This window comes from Alosa sapidissima, chromosome 7 (genome assembly GCF_018492685.1).
Source record: "Alosa sapidissima isolate fAloSap1 chromosome 7, fAloSap1.pri, whole genome shotgun sequence".
Taxonomy (NCBI): Eukaryota; Metazoa; Chordata; class Actinopteri; order Clupeiformes; family Clupeidae; genus Alosa; species Alosa sapidissima.
In genome coordinates, this window is record NC_055963.1 from 32,326,738 (window position 1) to 32,343,155 (window position 16,418).

A 16,418-nucleotide genomic window follows, 5' to 3' on the forward strand; every position below is an offset into this window, starting at 1 on the left:
AACTCTCCGGTTACAAGTCCAGAGTGCTAACCAGTCGGCTACGGCTGCCCCATTTATGATGACTGGCTGATTTGTGGCCCATTTGGCATGGATACATTGAGATACTATTACAGTATATAGGTCCAGCATATGATTGGTGATTCAACACCAACTTTGGACTTCTTTTGTGGGTGTGGAATGATAGATAATATTAATACTTTAGACTGTTTCCCAGGATATGGCCAGAAGAACTTATCTTTGTGGAGAGACAGAAGAATCCTGAAGCTTTTGTCTAAGTCCCACCCCCTGGACACACACAAGCTTTTGAGGAAATGTAGTTTTTTGTGTACACAAAAGCTATACTTCAAGGACCAGCACATTAAACTTTCAGGAGCTCCAATGTTGTGATGTCTCTCATTGTGTGTCCACTGTGCATCCCGCTGGGGTTCTGGCAGACAGAAGAATTGATTTCTTTTTTTCTTTTTCAATAACCTGATTGGTTATTGACATGACTGGCTGTAGAATTTCCTTGACAGATACTACTGAGCATTAAGTTTCACCCATCATTAGTATGAAATAAATAATAATTTGTGTGAGCAGAGATGTCATTTTAAAGGGACACCAGGCAACGTTTTCGTGTTAATTACTCATCTTCGTAAGTCGGTATATGGTTAAATGACTCATTACAGGGCGAATGAAGACTCTCTCGCCCGCCCCTACTGCTTGTAGGAAGAATATCCCGCTTGCAAGTTCAGTGTATCGTACCCGCCAACCAAAGCAGGATCAGTTTACATCCTGCATCCACAGAGGCAGGCTAGCGATTGTTGCAAACGTGTGTATAATGGCAGAGCCGGCGAAGAAGCAGCGAAAACCCTTGACAGAAGATGCAAAGAAAAGGAAAAGAGCTTCAGACTGAGCGAGGGGGAGTTTCGTAGAGAAAAAGCATCAGGCTTGCCTGGTGTCAATTTAATACAATTCTATGCAGAGATGCAGTATCATTGACTTCAAGGACATACAGGAAATGGACTTTGTGTATACATACTTGACACATCTGGATAGAAATACACAAGCAATGCATTTTCATGGACACTACACCAACCACTGCAGACCTATCCCTGCAGACTTCTCATGCGTTTTGCAAATATGTTTTTTCCCTGCACTTCTGTCATTTATGACTTGTGTTTTCCTTACAGTGTTTAATTGATGTTGCTGGGAGGATTTGCAAGGTAATAAATGCAATGTACAGTGCAACAGACTTTTAATATATAGACGATAATAAAGTTTGAATTGAGTTGAACAAAGTGAAGGAATATGCTGGAAAAAACACTGCATCAAATGGGAAAGAGGACATGATCTGTTTGGCAATGTTATGTTCAGTGGCAGAGTGAACCTTAAGATTTCCCTTCACGTTTGAGGCACATAGTTTATTTCGAAAACATGATATGCTGGGAATCTGCCCTGAAATCACAAGGGGCATCTCAAGGACAAAACGCTTTTTTTTATTTTTTTGCTTGTTTTTCTGATGACAATTTAGCATATTTGTCTGACCCCAGAAGACAAATAGTCAGTAAATAGCTTTATTAAATTTAAGAAACTCAACACAAATACACAATAAACAACTTTCTACATGCACAGCTTTACTATACAAGATGAACCCATTACTTTTCAATATGAAAACAGTATTTTTGATTGTGCTGGTCATTCATCTCACAGAGATAAGAGAACATCGGATCAATACAGCAGTATTCAAAGAAAAGGCCGAGTGTTACTGGACAGTGTGTGTGTGTGTGTGTGTGAGAGTGTGAGTGTGTGTGTGTGAGAGAGCATATTTCTGTGATTCACACTGAAACTGAGATAAAGCAAGCTAACCATTTAACATTTAGAATGTAAACTGCTGCTATTTAACATCCCCCCACCCCTTAGAAACATTAAAAGCCATTTTCAATCAATTCATAAATTCAGAGTTTCCGCCAAACCTTTTTGCAATACTTGACCTTTTGACAAAACCATCAAAAAATGTAGCATTACACAAAAATGCAAATGTGTGTGATTACCAATCAAGTCAAAGGAATAAAGCATCACCCCTTACAAATGCAATGCAAAATTGATGGAGCGTTCCTGAACGACACTACAAAAATGAATGACAATGAAAGCATGTTTTTGTTCTCTTCTTCTCATATACCAGCTCTAAGGCTTCTGTTCTGTAAACACCATACTCACATTCTACAGGAATAAAACAAAACAAAACAAATAAAACATGAACATTGCAGTATTCAAGGAAACAACCAACCAACCAACCAAACAACAAACAAATAAACAAACAAACACACAACACATCCAGAGAAGTCCACATACAAGTGAAGAGGGCCTCTTCTGGTAGATTAAAACACCCAGAGGAGGAAATTAAGACCATGCAGACTTGGAGAACAGACTTTCATAGCAGACAGACTATGACTGTGCCTGTCAGCAGTGAAAGAGCTGTGAGAGCACTGACAGGACAACAGGAAAACGCTAATTTGTCCGGTACCCACTACGTCAGCGTCATGCTGCAGACCAAACTGTAGTGGTTTCCGTCAGGAATGGGCCTGACCTGGAGGGGACAGGCCTATGAGCCAAAGGTACAATATTTGTTGTTTTTTTTGTTGCTGCAAACAAACAAAAAAAAAAATTAATAAAAGGTTTTGGGATCCTCCATGATGATACAAATGTAAAAGGAAAGTGAGATGTGAGCGCCTAAAACATTACTATGCGTTTTGAGTTTCAGGTAATTTACATTTTAGGGGCTGAATAATGTAATCAAACACTATAAAACGTTTGACTGGATCCTGAAAAAAAAAAAAAACCCATAGTGTGCAGCAAAGTGTAAAAAAAGCAGTATTTCTTTCATACTTTAATAAGTACATCACCACTAAGTTCAGAAGCATTGCCCTTTTTTTGACAACAAAAACAACATAGTGTGCCTGCAGAAAGTGAGGTGGCTTTCTGGGGTGCGTTTCCCAAAACCATAGTTGCTAACTAAGTTAGCAACTTAGTTGGTTGGCAATGGGAAATTGCATTGCAACCAACAAAGTTGCTAACAGGTTAGCAACTATGGTTTTGGGAAAAGCACCCCTGGACGTTGGAATCAGCAGGCAAGGTGACTGCAGTACACAGCCGGCACTGGAGAGCCACCAAAACAAATCTCGGCCGTTATCCACTCCGTCTGGGACGGTCCTGATATAGCTCGTCTTGTCGCTGCTCCTTGCTCGCAGTGCATCCATCTTCCCCACGGCCTGTCGCCCTGGCCATTATTCAGATGCACACGCGGTCAGAAGGCCCCTCGGGTGTGGTAGAATATACCGCCATGCTTTAATGGCCTTTAAATCACGGCAAGGATCAGACGTTACATTCATCACTTTGGGGGGATAAAAACAGACCTCTTTTATGTGCTTCCAGGTCATCTGTTCTCCATTTGAGAAGTGTTTGAGGTGTTGATGGGTCGAGCCTTTGTCAAAAGCTGGGGTAAAGGCCATACTGCATACTGCACACGGTGCAGCGACTGACTGTGTTAAGACAGCGTTAAGTGTTCAGTCTTGTGTGAGACAAAGCAACTTCATCTCTCTGATCTCGACACCAACTAAAGGGATATACTTGGATTTCAGATCATGGTCGGTTACACACAGACAACGCACAGCAATTAGATTGTGTCAAAAGCACCATGCATTAACTGGACAACATAAAACAAAACTTAAATGTATCTGTCTATTCCAAAATGTTGTAGACTTATATGGTAAGACTGAAAAAGAAAGTAGGAGCATCTTCGTTTTTGCTGGATTTTAAACAACATTTAAGGATCACGATTATAGAATTTGCCCTAGTGTTGATCTCAATCATCAAGATCAAAATATTCCTAGTAGATCTGAGGGTATACCCAAAATATCCTTGACAGATGCTTTGCCTCTTTGAAATGTATTTTCCCTTATAATTATAACAATTAATTAAGAAGACGGTAACATCCCCACACTGGCTTTCAAAAAAAAGAGGACCTATACTCTGGTTGAGTGATAATGAATGAAGCTTCAAAGGCACGCATTCTCAATTTAGAAATGAGTCGAGGCAAAACCTTTTCTAAACAAAGAAAAAAGGGGAGCATGAGGTGTAATGACTTCAGACTGGAGAAAAAAAAAGCCTTCCATCAAACTGGGATCCCCTTTTCAAAAAGGATCATTAGGCTTGCCAGCTACAAAAAAGGATTGTTACAAAAGCACAATATCTACGCCCAAACAAAACAGACTCTAGCTACTTTGGCATGGGCATGAGGGTAAGGCATTTGTACTTCTCAAGGACCACATAGGCAAAAGAAAATAGCAGTAGTGCACAGAGTTCATAACCCCTCATTATCCCGGCCTCCACATTTGAAAGTTGTTCAGCTCAAGTGGCATTATCATCTTCATGTCCCTCAGCACAATGATACAGTTCAAACAACATGCACACATAATCCAAAACATTTCATACAGAGTGCATTCTTCCCACTCATTTTTGTTGCTGTTGTTTTTTTTTTGCGTCCTCAGTCCATTCCTATCCGTTCCACACCTTGCTGTGTGTGTTTGCAGAAGACCCTTTGGCCTTGAACCTCAAGCAGATGCACTGCAGCTCAGGCACACACACACACACACACACACACCGTCAAGGCAGTCCTCCGAGGGACACGTCCTCTACAGACTAACAGGATAAAGACTTGCCCGAGGTGTCCTCTGAAGAAACCATAATGAGGAGCAGCAGGGCCACGTCCGTCCATTCGTCCCCCCCCCACCCCGGCCCCCCGTCCCCTTCCTCCTTAGAGAGAAGCCTTGAACGTAGACAATGCCACAAAGACGAGCAGAGGCGACGCGACAGAACTGGGCCGCCACGCTCCTGATCCCCTTGCACTCATACCTAAAGAGACGAGAGGCGTAAAAAACAGACACGATACATAAAGAACCACACTAAATTCATAATCTCCGCTCCACCCTCCAACACTTTCTCTCTAAGGGGGAAAGAAAGGCTAGACTTGACAACTCACTAAAGAAAGAAAATAAATAAATAAATCAAGCAGGCATGTGTCCACAGCAGTGAGGAAAATGTGAATTTGAAGCCGCCAAGCTTAATGTCCAGTGCCGTTTTACATGCATGCCTTGCTCTGTATTCAAGAGGGAGCAGGAGGCAACAGGCAGAGATGGATTGCCTGAGCCAGGAATTGTTAATAAAGATCAGATTGCTTTGCCCAGAAGAAGATACAGAGCCGAGCATGAACTCCAAGGATAAGAAATAAGTTACAGGGAGATAGAGAGAGAGAGGGATGGAAAGGAACAGAAAGTGATGGAGAGAGAATGTGTGAGTGTATGTGAGATGAGGTGTAGAGAGAGAGAGGAAGTGAGAGGAGAAAAAAGATTGTGTATGAGAGACAAACAGAGTGAGAGAGCGTTTGTACAAGAGACAAAGAGACTACCACAGAGAGAAAGCAATTATGAGAAAGAGTGAGAGAGAGAGTTTGTCATATCTTTGTATTCTGTACATAAAAATGTGTTTCAAAGACCAATTCTGGCAACAACAAAAAAAGTCAACCACTTTAACATGCCCATTACGTACTTATTATAAGATATATAATGAGCAAAATAAGTTGTAAACCTCATTATTTCTGGTTTGGATGGGCAGTGTGCTAGTTGACGTTTCAGCATAACGAATGAGAACAGCCTATTGTTATGTGACAATTGATGGAGCCCAAACCTTACAGCGGTGCAGGTTGGAGTTTTCCCCCCGAGGACGCATCTGCACATGCAGCTTTAAGATATAAGCAAGCTAATGTGTCAAAGTTAGCTATCTTAAATTAGGATAGCATTGTTAGCCATTAGATAACGTCAAACCGAATTGTCAAGCAGGCAGAGTACAGTGTTTGGGAGCATGGGGCAATTAGCTCCCTACATCAGAGATGATGCAGAGAGAGCAAAGATGCCTACTAGGCCATTTCAAGGCCATGAAGGGATAAATAGAAAAATCATGAATTTGTATCTTTCAGGAACTAAGATAGTTTGGTTACACTTCGACATAAGAGTGACATGATAGTCATAAACATTTATGACATAACGTTTCTGTTATTAAGTGACATTCGTTTTTTGTCATTACAAATTAGGGTTAGGATTAGGGTTAGGTTTAGGGTTAGGATTATGGTTAGAGGTTAGGATTAGGGTTAGAGGTTAGGGTTAGGGGTCATGTCACTCTTATGTTGATACTGTCAAGTAAAGTGTTACTGATAGTTTTAGGGGTTAATCAATTGCTGGAGTGCATCTTTAATTGTAATCCATGCCAATAAAGCCTACTTGAATTCAATTGGATGGGCGGTGGTAGCCTAGTGGCTAAGGAGCTGGGCTAGCATGCAGTAACCAGAACGTTGTGGGTTCCTTGTAATAACTGATGTATGTAAGTTGCTTTGGATAAAAACGTCAGCTACATAAATAAATATAAGAATGAGGTGAAATTAAATTATACAAAAGAGGGTATATATGAAGTGAAACTGAATTATACGAGTATACTCAGACAGAGACAGTGACAGAGAGAGAGAGAGAGAGAGAGAGAGTACAGGACAGAATGAACTTCCTCAGGACATAGAGACAGGAGCACTGGAGAGGAGATAGCGCTGGGACTTACTAAGCTTGTGGACGGAGATGGTTTCTGTGGGGATTCCCTCGCCTCCATCGCTCAGAGCCCTGACCTGGATGACGTAGTCATCATCGGCAGGCAGCAGGATCTCCACTGTTGTCTCATTTGTGGTAACACTGTTCAATTCTCTGTGCCTCCGTCTCCAGTAGGACACCTAGAGATCGATGGAGCCAGTTCAGTTTCATTTCTAAAGCACCATAATATAAAGTACGACTCAAGGTGTGCTACAGACCCAGTTTGAACATGAATCTTGATCCCTATAAGCAATGAGGGCACTCCTCTGTGGAAAGAAAACTTGTGCCTAGTGTGCTGATTCACATGTCTATATTACTTTATGCTATGATTATATGAAGAGTGACGCTAGGTGTTGTGGACTTCAGCAGCCAATGAGAATTGGACTTCAGCCCCTGAATTTTCTGATTGGTTGATGAATTGTGGAACAAACATAACGTTGTCGACAGTTTTGAGCGAGCACACAGACGAAGTTGAGCGAGCGCAACAGAGATCTCCTGAGCTAGCGGAGGAACAGTTTATGTGAGCACGTACAGTGAAACTGAAAGAAAGGGGGCTGATGTTGGCCATACATATTGATATTAGCAAACAGGCAAAGACATTTGTGGAGCACAACATAGATTCCTGTTTGCTCAACTTTTAGTTTTTTTGTGCTCGAGTTTCATTTTTCCTCAAAATATAATTTGTGTGCTCGCTCAAAATATTTTTCTGCGTTCAAATTGTGCTATTGCTCGCTCATAAAAGTGGAACAAATGTAACTCCATAGACATTGGGCTCTAATTTGAAATCACAATGTGCAAACAGGTTTTGATGCTAATGCTGCAGGAACTAAACCTTCTCTAAAGGTTTCATTTTCAGTGAACCTTTAGGGAACATTTCCTGAATGTTGTGTTAGTTGGGCACTGGCCATCATCAAAGTGTCACCACAAGGCTCAACATATTACAAGTGTCAGCCAACATGGACAGGATCCCTATGGAGATACAATGGTGTCTGTTTACCCCCATGAAGGTGAAGAAACTGTATAGGCTAATACGAATGTTTGACATTAGCCTTTGTGTCCACATATGAAGTTGACCAAGGTGCTGAGCTGTCTATCTAGACGCACCCTAGCGGCGGCAAATTAATTTGCTCAGCCTGTACGTCTAGTATCAAACCATAGGGATTTCTATTGGCTGACGCCGTGGACGTCATCCAATCACAGCGCTCTATTTTGTTAGAGAGTCTTAAGGGGGGCTTAACAGGATAACGACAGTCCTGCGACGGTGAACAACAAGGAAGGTGGCTATGGCGAACGAAGAGCGGTTGTTTGAATCGGCGTTGGCGTCAACTTTGGAGGAGTTGGACTTGTGCTTTTCTTTGAAAGTTGAGCAACACAATGCACTTAAGTCATTCCTTTCGAAGAAGGATGTATTTGCCGTTTTGCCGACCGGATACGGATATGGTCGTAGCGCTGGCCTATTGCATGCCTAGGCAGTTTGAAAGACAATTCTCTGCCCGCCTCTTGGATTAAGTGAGGTGAATGGTTCGATTCCAGACTATACATTTCAATGATATAGGATGGCCTGCCAGGCTAGAGCTGTCTTGCTTAGCTATCTCAATACAGAATGGATTCTTGATGTTTTTGTCTCTAATGAAAGTACCAAAAGTCATCTAAGAAAAGGGCTCAAGTCGAAAAATGTCAGAATTCCCCTTTAAATCTTACAATAGCCTTGTTTACATTGACCGTTTTTTTTGTCGTTCTGATTAAACTATTCCGACTGAAAAATGTGTTGTCAGTTTACATGGGGTACGTTCTATTCCGATCAGGTGCTCTCAAGCACTTTAGAATCTTTGATCGTAATAGCTGTTTTTGCCTACTTTTCCTTGAGAAGATACAGCAGTCAATCCGATTGACCACATACATGGGTGTTCATTCAGAATAGGAGCAGACTACACCACCTCTCATTCCGATTAAAATTCTGATCGGAAAAGGAATTTTCATTTCGATTGAGGTGTTTATATGACCATTTTTATTCCAATTGAGCTGTTATTCCGTTTCTAATCGGAATAGAAGTGTCCATGTATTGCACAATTGCTGTAACACTATTTGTGATTCTCACGGTTGGGGGAGGTCGAAGTTCAATTCTGGTTCTCTGTAGATGGGTAGAGTACTATTACAAGTTAGTTGACCATCAAAATGACTGAAGCTGTTATATTAAGGTTAAACAAACTTTCAATTAAGGACCCTTAAAGGAGAATTCCGGTGTGATATTGACCTAAAGTGTGTTGAAACATGATACCGAGTGTGAATGTATGTCTCATAGCCCATCTCGGCTTGTCCCCTGCACTCCAAAATCTGGCGCTAGTTAGCCGATGCTACCAACAGCTTTTTCAATGGTGGTGCTTTGGCATCGGGCTAGCCATGCAAATAAATCACTGTTTTACACCATTTACGAGGCTCAATGTATCTCCACTCTTCATTGGTAGACTTCCGAGGGCCCTGACATTTAAAACGAGACATTGAGAACATTGAAAAAGCACTGGTAGTTTACTTACAAGACGATTTATACAGACAGTATCTTCACGAAGTTTAGCGTTTGCAGCCATCTTGAATTTAGTCACGATAAGTCGAGCGACGAGTAAGAATGAACAGGTATGATAAGGGATCAGATTCCAAAAATAATTCAGTGGAAATGCATGGATTCCAGTTTCTTCAATCTCAACAGGATGAAAAGTTGAAAATGATACATTCTCTTTCAAAACCTCATAAGAAATTCCTTCCTATATGCGTTATGGTCATCTGCATAATATACAGGAACTTGTGCCACTGACAGCACTTTCACAGTCACTTTTATGTGATCGTTATTCCAGTAATATAATAAGCGGATTTTTCACATTCTATTGCGGATGTCACACGGACAGCAGAGTTGAATATAACACCTTTCTGCCTCGACGCCTTATCAGTAGTCACGTGACGAATATGTGAGGATGGAGACCGCAAAGAAAACTAATGTGTGTCTCTTTCAGAGCATTGCCGCTGATGAGCTTTGAAGTCTGAATTAGACAACAGGAGAATGGACATCACATTTCCCAGAAATCATTGTTCTAAGCAAAGAAGACATAAGAGAAGGCATCAAAATATTTTGGAAAACATTTGGTCATTTTGTGTTAATTAAATGAATTACATAATATGTTTCAGTATGACTACTTGCCTTCATAGCAATAAGCTTAATTCAATAGTCTAGCAAGTAGGAATTTGTGGATATGTCGTACAGTAACGCAGAAGAACTATAATTTTGGGAAGAGCAGTGCTTGTCCATGCTACTCATATCATCTCCAATTCCTTGGTTAGAAACACATACATTTCAGTAGAATGAACATTTATTTGTGAACCCACAGTGCTATTAAACTTTTAGGAAATTAATTAGACAATAAGAAATGAATTACCTTGGGTAGGGCACTGATGCAGTAGCTACATATAGCTTTGTGCATGGAAAGATGCCCACGTGCTTCCTACCTCTTTTATTTCTATGCTCACAACTTACCTGGTACCCTGTGACCTCTGACTCCATCTCCATGGCGACCACAGGATCCCAGTGCACGATGAGCTTGGAGCCAATGAGGGTCCACTCCACATTCTGCGGTGCCTGACCAGGGGCTGCAGAACAAGGACTTAAGTCACTTCACACCTCTCACAGAGGAGAGATCCCATACAAATTCATTCACATTCAAAGCTATATGTCCATACATGCATTCAAAATATTTTAATTTCCCATATAAGATACTAGATCCAATTATTTGTTTTCCAAATATATGGAGAAGTTTATGTGTGAATATGTGACAGACTTATATGTAGTCTGTATGTATGGTGGCATACATATCCATACACTAGATTCCACTACTTATTTTCTAAATATATGGAGAACTTTATGTGTGAATATGTGGCAGACATATTTGTAGTCTCCATATGGTTGGCATACATATCCATACACTACATTACATTACTTATTTTCCAAATGGAGAACAGTGTGAATATATGTGTTTATGTCTTGGCGTCACAGGTATGGTGTCGACTATGCTGCCTTATGTGTCAATGTTTTGTGTGGAGCGCTTTGGGTTGCACTATGTGCATGAAAAATGTGTGAAGCCAAAGCTACTTTAAATATAGGGAGGGAAAGTGAAAACCAGCGCCCCAAGTGGTTGCGTTCCTATCGAAGAGCAGCTCCAATGTTAAGTCCCATAGACCTATTTTAAAAAAAATATTGTGAAGCCAAATCAGCAATGTTATCCACCAAAAATATTTTTCAGTGTCTATACAGTAATAATATTCTAACTGTGAAAATGTCAGACCCTATTTTGCCTTATTTAAGAAAATCGAAATTGCTCCTTTTGTTTCATAAATGAACTACAAAAGAAGTCACGTGACTTTACCCTTCAACGTTACTCACGGTAGCATGGTTTGTTTATTAGCCTGGTTAGCATTGACACTTAACACTTACAGCTATCTCTTTATGTGAGTAGAAGCACAACACCAGTTATCCTGACATAAAGGTTATCACCACGCGGTTTACATCATGTTCCGTTACTACAAAAATATGTTAAGCCAGTTAAGCAAATTGCGTATTGATCAGTTAGAGATTAAGCGCCCAAACATGTGACGTCACATGCAGCTGTAGTTCCTTATCACCGTGTTACGACAAAAACTCAAAACAATTCAACTGATCCTAAAAATAAGGTATGACCACTTGAAGCAATAGAGGTGACCCCATATGGAAGGCATTAAATTAAGATCCCAATGTGCACCGAGATATATTTTTTCTAAAAAAAAAAAATCCCATCCACTCCGCTAAACTCTAGGAACGCAACCACTAGATGGCGATGAGATTACTTTCCCTCCCTATAACGGATGCTTATCGCATCTTGATATGCGCATGCGCACACAGCAATACCCATCCCCCACCCTGGACTGACATTTGAACTCCAACCACGGTGACTTCAACCAGAGACGGTTGATAAAGCGAGACGATTCATAAGAGGGTAAATTCTGGCACGTTGTGACGTGGGGTTCGAAGCCGTCACGCCCATTTAGGAGTCTAGCGGGAGGTCCAGTGTCTATGTATTCCTATGGGAGAAATGAACATTTTCACGGAATATGACCAATCCCTTAGCCCTACATTCAGCGATGTAAGTTTTGAACCCATTTTCTAGAAGCCACATGTCTCCCTAACATTCCGACATTGAAATTGTATTTTCCAACGAAACAAATAAAGACAAAAATAGCTTTGTTCGTGATCTGTCACTGTCTCCTCAAAGCTCTGGTGCACAGCCACCTGTTCTCAGAGGCTCTAGATTCAAGATTTCTTTTATTACATCTCATTATAGGTTTATAATAGAGTAAAATTCGTTGTGTTTTTTTCTCCTCAAAAAATAAATAAATGAAAGGGTGTGTGTGTGTGTGTGTAGGAAAAAAAAAAGTGCCTTGTTGTCTTCAGCATGAGTTCAGCAATCTAATTGCTTGGTGAAAGAAACTACTTTGGAGTCTGGTGGTACGAGCTTTCAAGCTTCTATATCGTTTGCCAGATGATAATAGCTCAAATAGTTCATGGTTGGGATGACTAGGATCATTTAAGATTTTTTTTTGCCTTCCTAATGCATCTTCCCTCAAATAACTCCAGTATGGAGGGTAGGTCACAGCCACATATGGTCTGTGCTGTACACAGAACTCTCTGAAGTGCTTTTCTATTGTATTGAGAGCAGTTCCCATACCATGCAGTTATGGTCCCAGTCAAGATGCTCTCAATGGTGCCTCTGTAAAAAGACCTTAGGATCTTGGGTCGCATACCAAACTTTCTCAATCGTCTGAGGTGGTACAGACGTTGTTGGCCTTTTTTTTACAGTGTTCTGAGTGTGACTGTCCCAGGTGAGGTCTTCTGAGATGGTAACGCCCAGGAACTTAAAGTCTCTCACCCTCTCCACTGTCTCACCATTGATGTTAATGGCTTCAAACTGTTGTTCTTTCCGCCTGAAGTTAACTATCAATTCCTTCGTCTTGGACATTCAGAGACAAGTTGTTTCCTTTACACCAATTCATAAGGTTGTTGATTTCGTTTCTGTAGGCTGTTTCGTCATTGTTTGTGATTAAACCGATTACAGTGGTGTCATCTGCAAACTTGATGATGGTGTTGTGTATAGCCACACAGTCATGCGTATACAAGAAGTAGAGGAGAGGGCTCAGAACACAACCTTGCGGAGCTCCCGTGCTGATGGTCAAGGAGGAGGATGTGATGGAGCCCATTCTCACCACCTGTTTTCGTCCAGAGAGAAAGTCCAGTATCCAGCTACATAGGCCGCTGTGCATTCCTAGACTCCTGAGCTTGCCGTCGAGTATACTGGGGACAATGGTGTTAAAGGCCGAGCTGTAGTCTACAAACAGCATCCTTACATAAGTGTCTTTTTTCTCCAGGTGTGTGAGGGAGGTATGCAGTGCGCTGGTGATGGCATCATCAGTAGATCTGTTCTGTCTGTAGGCAAACTGGTGACGGTCAAGCGTAGGTGGAATCATTTTGCAGATGATGTTCTTCACAAGCCTTTCAAAACATTTACTCACGATGGAGGTGAGGGCCACAGGTCGCCAGTCGTTCAAGCTGGTGATTTGGTTTTTCTTAGGCACTGGAACAATAACAGATGACTTAAAGCTGCTTGGTACAACACACGTGGACAGGGAGAAGTTGAAGATGTCTGTAAACACACCAGCCAGTTGCTCTGAACACACTTTGATTACACGGCCTGGAATCCCATCAGGTCCTGCTGCTTTCCGAATGTTGACTTGCTTGAAAGATTTCTGCACATCAGCCACTGTGAGCATTAGGCCTGGGTCAGAGAGGTGAGAAATGGAGGGGGCTCTTACTGGAGGTTTGATGTTAACCTCAAAAGGTGTATAGAACTGGTTCAGCTCGTCTGCAAGTGAGGGGTGAGAGACTTGGATGTTGGATTTCTTCCCCTTCAGATCTGAAATCATGTGCAGTCCCTGCCACATATTCCTTGAATCATTCCCTTCCAACTGTTCCTCAATCTTGTGCCTATATTCTCTTTTTGCTGCTTTGATTGTTTTCCGCAGGTCATATCTGGCTTTTTTCTCCAGCTCTTTGTTTCCAGAGGCAAACGCACAATCCCAAGCTCTGAGAGCAGATTTTACTTGGCTATTTATCCATGGTTTTGGATTTGGACATTTTGACTGTTTTTGTTGGAACAATATCTTCTACACACTTCTGTATGAATCCTGTGACTGTCTCTGTGTATTCATCTATATCCCCATTTGATGCATCACGGAACATGTCCCAATCAGTGCATTCAAAGCAGCCTTGCAGTGCACTGTCTGATTCCTCAGACCAACAGCAAATGGTTTTGACAGTGGGTGGGCTCTGTTTCAGTTTCTGCTTGTAAGCTGGAAAGAGCAGGATAGAAGAGTGATCCGATTTGCCAAACGGTGGGCGGAGGAGGGGCTTGTACCCATCGTGGAAGGGAGTATAGCAGTGGTCTAGTGTGCGATTTCCACGTGTGTTTACATCTATGTGCTGGAAGTATTTGGGCAGTATCTTTCTCAGAGATGCGTGGTTGAAGTCGCCTGCAATGATAAAAGCAGCATCTGGATGTAAGCTCTCCGTTTTGCTGATAATCGTGTACAGTTCTTTTAGCGCAAGCTCTGCATCCGCTTGCGGTTGAATGTATACTGCGGTTGCTACAACAGCCGTGAATTCTCTTGGCAACCAGAATGGACGGCAGAGAATGGTGAGCTATTCTATGTCTGGAGAACAAAAGGACTTGATTGAGTGGATATTCTTACTGTCACACCAAGCACAGTTAACCATGAAACACACCCCTCCACCCCTGACTTTACCCGATAGTTCTTTTGACCTGTCGGTCCGAAACACAGAGAAACCAGTGGGAGAAATAGCATGGTTTGGCGCATCTTCCGATAACCAAGTTTCCGTGAGACAGATGATATTACAGTCCCTAATTTCTCTCTGAAAGGAGATCCTTGCACGCAACTCGCACATCTTATTGTCCAAAGACTGAACATTGGCCAAAAGGATGCTTGGGAGCGGTGGTCGATTTGCACGTCGTCTCAGTCTCACTAATACACCGGCTCTCCTACCTCTTCGGCGGCGGCGGCGTCTCGTCCATGGCAACAGTGGGGAAGATGCGTCCCGAGCGAGTGCGGGGTCCCAGTTTAGAAACTCCGGCTCCACATGAGCTGACAGTGAGTTGTTTATGTTCAGTAATGTCTCTCTGTCATACTGAATAAGACCGCTTGCTTTTTGTAGAAAAATGAAGTATATACTGTACATAGTAATGTTATCAAAAATAGATAGGAAAAATGAGGAGCGAAAAAAAAAAAGCTGCCATTTTCGGCGCTATTGTTACATATACTCTAGACTCAGAGATGGTTGATAAACTAACCTAACATATTTTTGCTAGAACTAGTAGACTACCACAAAGTTGCTGAACATATGTTATTTCAGGTTTGTTTGCAACAATATATAAGTTTAACCACAGTTCTTAGCTGCTAGCTAGCTAGCGAACATTCCCATTCACTTTCCGTTTTCTGTGTTAGCTAGCTAGAACGTAGCTAGAGCTAGCTCGGTTAACGGGGCAAAATGAAATTATTCATTCCGTGTCCGAAAGAGTGTTTCATTGGCATCACACACAAACAATGACTGTAAAATAGTATACAAAATGATATGTATATGTTATTATTGCTTATTCAGAGAAAAGTTTATGTTTTGACACGCCTATTTAGGAGTCCGGAACTAGTGCCATTTCGTTCCATTGGTGAATCGTCTTATGATTCATCTTAGTTAACTAACGAATCTTTGCTTCAACCGTCATTTTTCTGTCCTGTCATGCATCAGACTGTGTAAGCTGTACAAACTCTGCTGTCATCATATCCAAGGTGAGAAAGCCTTTAGTAAACGGGAATTAGTTAGAAAAATATGGTTTTTATTATGTAATGTTAACCAAATCCGTTTGTTAACAGTCTAACCATCATGTTAGAATTAGCTAATTAGCTATATTGCCATACATCACATTTTTGTATGATTTCCCTCTGTCTACGACACTCTGTTAGCTTTTCCTTCTCTCTCTCTCTCTCTCTCTCTCTCTCTCTCTGTCCCTCTCTATCTCTATCACTCTCTCTTTCTCTTTGCTTTCCTGCCACAGCTGAGGACGTCTTGGGGACATTCTCTTAAACAGGTCTTACATGAATGACACTGTCATCTTCGGTGCCCGTCAGCAGCACATATGCTAGCGCTGCAGCCACAGACATCCTGTCAGACATACCCCGTCCACAACACCCACCCCCCCCTCTTAAAAATGATACACACGCCATAAGGCTCGACAATACCACGCGACAACTGTAATTTTCAAAGATGCAATTGGGAATGCATTCTTTTGGATGCACACATGATGTTTACAATGCATATTACTAACCCACTGCAATGCTCCAAAGGGCCATAATTTCTCATGACAGCCAGTACAATGGGCCTTTTGAAGAAAAGTTTTGCGGTATTTACAAGGAAGTTTCCATCTCTTAATACAGTCTAACTCAAGTGAAAGATGGATTTTTCTTTGCACATGTTCGAGGACACTGATGGACAGACTGACTGTAATTGGCTGCGAGAGATTATGACTCGCATCAATCAAGCCACAGGCTGCTTGCAGTTTAAACAGTCCAAACGGGTGTTCCTGACACACCAACATTTCATCGCTGCTT

General features: G+C 41.7%; 1 protein-coding gene across 1 annotated transcript in view; it reads right to left on the bottom strand.

The window, feature by feature from the left end:
* Positions 1–1,542: 1,542 nt before the first annotated feature.
* The window catches only part of cntn3a.2 (contactin 3a, tandem duplicate 2), a 52,370-nt gene continuing 37,494 nt past the window's right edge, over positions 1,543–16,418 (bottom strand). Inside the window, exons 21-23 of the mRNA XM_042098750.1 lie at positions 10,192–10,304; positions 6,643–6,808; positions 1,543–4,893 (exon numbers count right to left, since the gene is read on the bottom strand). Coding sequence (XP_041954684.1) covers positions 4,796–4,893; positions 6,643–6,808; positions 10,192–10,304 — 377 coding nt within the window. The 3' untranslated portion in view covers positions 1,543–4,795. The remainder of the gene's footprint in view (positions 4,894–6,642; positions 6,809–10,191; positions 10,305–16,418) is intronic.